Below are 6,826 nucleotides of genomic sequence, written 5' to 3'. Positions count from 1 at the left end.
TAGGCCAATGGCCACCCAATTCATTATATATTAGGAAATATGGTCGTTTGAAGTTGACCCTTATACAAACTCATTCGAAAACTTAGCCGAGAGGAATTCTTTGGACTTGGCTTGATTTTTGGGATCCCTTATGATCCTAAATCACATCTAATATACTTTAAATACTTATGAATCAATCATAGATCATATATACAATTTGAAGCCTTCGAGTTCAAGCCTATACACATACGAAGAGCGGTCCAAATCTTAGCGTAGGTATTTTGAGGTGTCATAGTTAGATTCATTTGGTCGACCCTATTAGTGGCACACACAAGAAGGAATAAGAAAGAAAGAAAGACACATCCTATTATGCCCTCGCAGAATCACAATTATAGAAATGGCCGGCAACATAACCATAATTGAGATTCTACTACTAACGTGTTCTCCATAAGTAACAGGAATAACCTAGACTCTGATATCAACTTTGTCACGACCCAAATTAAGACCGTGACCGACGCTAAGGGGGGAGCGATCCCAAAGCAAGCCTTAAAAAAATTCTATAGAAAATCAGGCAGAGTTTTCTCTATTTTTGGGCCTATGCAAATTTTTCCTGTCTCAGATATCAATCACACAACTAAAGACATCTCCAAATTAAGTCACAATATCCATCAATAATCTAATGGCTCCACTATAATACCAATTTATCTCCAAATACAGAAAGAACTTTAAAACTAGTCGCACGTCTATAATAGCGAAAGAATAATCATGACTTGATAAAAAGAATGACTATGGAGCAAATCTAAGAGTTCAAAGAAAGGTTCATAACAATGAATAAACTTGAGGCCCGCGTGAACAAGTGCAAGGCTCACCATGGATTGTCAATTCGTTAGCTCAGTTAATGAAATCCTCGTTAATGTCACCTGTGTTCTCTGTAAAAATATTTAGCGAGGAGTCAGACGCTAGCACAGTGAGTAATAACACTTAACTACAATTGTTTTAATGAGGAACAAGTCAGAAAATATGCTAGTATGATAATCAAAATCATTAAACAAATGTCTTTTTAGAAAACAGTAACAGAAATGAATCTTGTCTGTGTCATGTAAGCAAATTTCAGTTTAACCATTTAGAAATAAACTTAGTAAATACTTTTATATCAAATCTTATATTTGGGAGGTTTTCTAAGAATAAACCATGTAATCAGTGTGGCCCCTCAAAGGAGTCAAATATTCATATCAGAAGATCCCTTCTCAAGGGATATCAGTAAAGGTATGCTAGTTCAACCTTCCCACTAGTGAAGGCTTTATCGGTAATCTGCAAATACAAGGTGCTCCAGATCTAACGAACCCATCGTTGGCTACGGGATCCATCAAGGTCTACTCCCATTTATACTTTTCTTTGTAAACCGTAGGAGCATTCTCAAAATAGTACAAGCCATTTAAGTCTTATCAATTCATATTATGTCAAACATTAATGAAAACGCATGTCAAAATACTATTTCTCAAGCAAATGTTAAACCCTTTCGATAATGGTAATCATATCTCAATTATCAATAAACATATCTTATAAAACCGAGTTCATCTCAAATAACTATTTCGGTATCTAATCAAGTAAAAGACTTGTCCCACATGTAAATTTCAAACATTCGGTAACACATTCACTTTATAAACCATGTATAAATTATGAGAGTTACAAAACACAAATTTTGATAAGATTACTACTTACAATACTCATGTTGAAAAGGACCATAAGCATCACCTCGAGCATTTCGTAGATTTCCTTCTAGCAATTTATAATCACATCATAATAATCTCATATTACTTCCTTTGTTTATGCTAATTCATACTAAATTTAGAATACCCAAACCTCGAGCTTTCCTGATTGACTCTCCATTCATCGGATCATATATTATTCATAAGTTCATATCCTTAGCCATTCAACCTATTTATACAGTTTGTTCATCCAATTCCTTACCAAGAAGTATACCAAATGGCACTTAGGACCAAGAAAGAACACCGCTGCCTACTGTTTTCTAATATCATCAAATTAGCTTTGTACCCAACAAAATTCAAAATCATAAGAAGATAACTCATATGAAAAAGATTTATTAACTAAACATTGACCTTTTTGCCGAGTGAGACCTTTACGGGAAGCAAGTGCAGAGTCAATTTCTTCTAAAATTCTCAAAATTCCTAATCAATCCGATGCCATCGATATTTTTCTCCTTCTCTTTGTGCTGCCAGAAACTTGTAGCTCTTTACCCAATTAAAACTTTCAATACTATAATATATTTCCAAGCTATATTGTTTCTTCTTCAGCAAAGCCTAACTTTTAGAACCCTTATTTTCAGAAACCTTTATTTTACTCTTTCTCCCGCAGCTTTATACTTTTGGGTTTTAGTCCATTTAATTTTTTTCTTTTAAAACCCATTATATAAGATGGGCTATTACACTAATGTAATATTTCTAGGCTTGTATACGTGACAAACAAGTTTTGGGGTAAAAGTTGAGAAATATTATGTTATCTATGTTATTGAAATTGTTTTAGTCGTTCATTCTATTTTACTTACGCATTTCCTGTGTTCGTTGGATTTTCGGCTGACTTTTCTGTTGGGATAAGACAAGTGCCATCACGACAAATTTTTGGGTCATGACAAGACTATTGCAATCATTTTCGTATATTAATATGATTAAAAAATACATCTTAAAATATTGGTCAAAGTTCATGCAATTTGACTCGCGAGAAGCAAAATGTGACATGTAAAAGTGAACGGAGGAAGTATTAAATAGTAATCATACCATGTTATGCTTCAACAAACTTGAAATGGCAAAAATAGTCGTGTTCATCCTTCTAACATATGCACTGCATAATATAATCCATTACAACAAATTGGTCGAGCCTCAAAGGGGTAGTAGATACTATATTGATTAGGCTTGTTGCAACTCTATTAGTCTATTTGATGTTTTAGTCCTTTATCACTACATATACTCATGAATGGAAAACTTGGTGTTTGATTGATTTCAAGGATTTTGCATAAAAAAAAAATACAAGTGACAAGCAATCACCAACTGAATACTCAAAATAGACAGGTAGAAAAATATTTAAACAGCCAATTGGAGGGCCCACCATTTGACTCACTTAGTTCGAAAGACGCATTCCTAAACTTTGCAAATTAAAAACTATCCTAGATTGCCAATAGGTCGCAAATTAGGTAACAGAGAAAAGATAGACTAATTTCTTAGTTCAAAAAACATATTCTTCACTTAATTCCTTTACCAGAGAAACTGATCACTCCTAATCCTCCTTCGCAGGAGACTCAACTTCACTATCCACAGCAGCCACGGCACACTGAGAAGAACTTCCGTTCGATGCACCACCCTGCATACAACCACTGCCCATAGGTGGTGGATACACAAAGTAACCATAGTGATCATGAGCCATTGGGCGCTTCAACAACAATGGCTCCCCTCTCAGGGATTCACTCTCACCACCATCAAAGTCACGATAATTATGCAAGTACAAAGTCAAGGGTTCAATGTATTCATCCAAACCAAACTTGCTCATGGCCCAAAGCAAGTCTTCAGCGGTGATGGTCTTACGCTGCTCACGCTGGCAACGATCATTGGCTTCCAGTGTTATGAAGCTTATGAACTCAGAGACACATTCTTGGATGGTCTGTTTGGCGTCATCGGATATCTTGGCATGGGGAGGAAGGATCCTGCGCATGATTCTAACCACATTTGCTATTGGCATGAATCGGTCTTGCTCCCGGATGATGCATTCAGTAATTGCCTGGTTGAGATGAGCAGGCAATCCCATGCTCATCTCCATAGCTTAATTTCACACAACCGCAAAGCATCAGAGTGAAATGATAAAGAAGTATAGTATATATCATTAAAATATTTGTCTTGTTTCATCACAACTAGCTAGGCTTTTATAGTCTAATTAAACATTATTAAGTCACATTTGCTATTAACATACTTTTCAAGTATTGAAGAAATTACAAAACTAATGGTGCTCGAATATATATGATTCCCTAATTATTAGGTGGATATGAGAGTAGTGCTACTGTAACACGGAACTATGAATTTTGGACAATATTCATGTAAACACCAAAAGCACATATTATTTAACTAGTGTGAATACAGACTAATTAAAGTGACATAAATCGCTTCACGTAGTTTTCGTGATCTATCTTATTTTGTCTACTCTTCAACTAATCCTCGCATATATCCAAACTTTCCTCTGATCCAGAGGCCTTTTATTTTACCATAATTGTGATATCGAAAAAAGACAAAATTTTATTGTAACGGATACTACCCTACCCACTGTTTTCATGTACTCTATATTTCTAGTACTAGTTGTTCTTAGAGTTATATGCTATGCTTCTCAAACTTTGGATAAAGAAATGATTCCTAGATTTTAATTAACTTCTTAAAATGCTTATCTTTTCTGATGATAAATTTGTTCTGAATTTTAATTTTATGGCAAAAGCAGAGAGCAAAAAAATAAATTCACTTAAGTGTTATATATATATATATATATCCTAATGTTGTAATTGACACTGAAGGCATTTATTTTCAAAAATATTGTTTTCAAAAATTAAAGACTTTAATTTGTGTAATACAGCTAGCTGATTTTCAAAGTTGCTAACTTTAGACGGTTTGTTCCTCGCTCTCTCTTTTTTTTTGGAGGGGAGACACGCGTAACAAAGGAGTAGAGAGTACATACTATAAGTTAAAAAGATTGCATGCATGCCACTTGTTTCCCTTTTGTTTTTAAAGTTCCAAAAGAAAACCAAAAATGGCCTTAGTGATCACCATTACCATGAATTGATCTTTGATATACAAATAACTAGCTTCGCAAATATATATAAGAAAAAAAATATGCATATATGGTCCCTAGCCAATTAAAGACGGACATACTTATGATGATACAGCAAGCCAAAAAACGTACACAAGTTACAGCTCTCCATTTTTATTATCTTCAAAAAACTCAACAGAGCAAATAAAAATTATTAGCTAGCTAGCAGCCAGATTAACTCCCCTGGAAAAAAAAGTATCCTTTTTTGCTCTCTTTTTTGGGTCAAGGAATAAATAGATAAGGGGCTAGCATTGTGAGTGCTTCAGCATATACAAAACTTCAAGCATATTCCAACATACCCAGTATATAATTGCTCAAGTGTGATGTGTATATAACCTTACCCCTACCTTGAGAGGTAGATTTTAATAGAACTGCTCAGCTTGAGTAAACATATCAAATATAAAAATTCACGAATATTTTGATCATACATATAAATAGAGAAAATACTATATAATGCATTTGTAAAAGTAAAAGAGAAGCTAGGTAGCATACCGGGAGAAGGGGAATGGGCAGGGGTTGGTTGTGGGGATCTACGATAGCTGTGAAATCCTCCATTTCCTGAACCACCAACATGATTACCATTATCCATCTCTCTTTCGGCAGATATATATATATCTCTATATAGTATGTGGCTCTTGGCATGTAATAAGTGCCCAAATTTATAGCTACAATATTTAAGAGCGGGGGAGAGAGGGGGAGCGAGGGGAACACATGGCAGAAAGGCGCAGTGAACGAGAAGAAGGTATTCAACGGGATAAATAAGATTCCACAATTAGACAAATGAGCATTGACCAGAAACGACAAAATTATATAATACTACTTTCTCCGTCTCAAAATAAGTAACTTTAGCTCATTTCACTCTCATTAAGGAAAATAATAAATTGAAGGTATAGTTTACTAAGTTGCATCTATTTATTAGATGCTTTTGATCATTGAGCACTATTGAGAAGTAGTAGCTATTTAACATAACATTATAGTTGAAAAAAAGGAAAAGGGCCTAAAATGCTCTCGAACTATTGGAAATGGTACAAAAATGCCATTATCCATCTATTGGGCCTAAAATGCCTTTGACATCCACCTTTAGGGACAAAAGTGACCTTTTTTTAACGGAAAAGGGCATGATTGCATTTTTGTACCATTTTCAATAGTTGGAGGAAATTTTAGACTCTTTTTCGTAATTAAAATTCTATTAAATAAATTTTGATTTATAATTAATTTTAAATAATTAAAATGTAACCAATAGATGGCCGCCACGTGTTTAAAAAAAATTATTCAAATTATTTAATTAAAATTTTATTAAATAAATTTTGATTTATAATTAAATTCTAACCAATATATGGCCGCCACGTGTTTAAAAATTATTTAATTAAAATTATATTTAAAAAAATATCATTTTTGGACCAAAAGATGGATGGCTTCTTCTCCATAGAATCATCATTTTTTTCTCCATGTTCATCTTCAACTCTACCATACCCATTTGGCATACCCATCATCGAAATATCAATTACATGTGTTGCTTTGAAATTTCAATTTCTCAAATTGATGAACATCTTGGTGAGAAATTAAAATACATTAATGGTGATTTATTTTTAGAGAAAGAAAGTCTCCATTCTTATTTGCTTATCTCATTTTGAGGGAAAAGCAAGGAAGGAAGAGGATAAGGAAAAGCAGGGGGGAAAAGAAAAGAGAAAGAACAAAGAAGAAGAACAGTGAAGGATAAAAATGGGAAGAATAAAGAAGAAAGAAGTGAGGGGTGGGGGGAGGGGGCAAGGTTCGGAGGAAAAATAAAAATGGGGCATTTTTATATTTTTAATTTTAAAATATATATATTTTAAAACAATTAATTAGGATAAATTAATTAAAGAAGTGTTAAAGAATAAATAAAAAGAAATAAATAAAATTATTGATGTGGTGCTGATATGGCAGTGATGTGGCGCTTACATGGAGATGATGTGGTAGGTGAGAGTGATTTTATGATCTTAGGGTG

The 6,826-nt window shown here is 33.8% G+C and overlaps 1 protein-coding gene across 1 annotated transcript; it reads right to left on the bottom strand.

The window, feature by feature from the left end:
* Positions 1-3,270: 3,270 nt before the first annotated feature.
* On the bottom strand, positions 3,271-5,428 carry LOC129875560 (nuclear transcription factor Y subunit B-6-like). Its single transcript, XM_055950868.1, has 2 exons — positions 5,332-5,428; positions 3,271-3,809 (listed from the first exon to the last, which is right to left on the bottom strand). The coding sequence occupies exons 1-2, from the start codon at positions 5,426-5,428 to the stop codon at positions 3,271-3,273; spliced, it is 636 nt and encodes a 211-aa protein (XP_055806843.1).
* Between the last annotated feature and the right edge of the window lie 1,398 nt (positions 5,429-6,826).

This window comes from Solanum dulcamara, chromosome 2 (genome assembly GCF_947179165.1).
Source record: "Solanum dulcamara chromosome 2, daSolDulc1.2, whole genome shotgun sequence".
Taxonomy (NCBI): Eukaryota; Viridiplantae; Streptophyta; class Magnoliopsida; order Solanales; family Solanaceae; genus Solanum; species Solanum dulcamara.
The sequence above is the reverse complement of the archived record's forward strand: the minus strand, read 5'-3'. Positions and strand labels throughout refer to the sequence as shown.

Coding starts and splice junctions, on each gene's coding strand:
- LOC129875560 (XM_055950868.1), bottom strand. CDS start 5,428: ATGGATAATGGTAATCATGTTGGTGGTTCAGGAAATGGAGGATTTCAC. Junction 3,810..5,331: donor TGCCCATTCCCCTTCTCCCG/GTATGCTACCTA, acceptor TGTGAAATTAAG/CTATGGAGATGAGCATGGGA.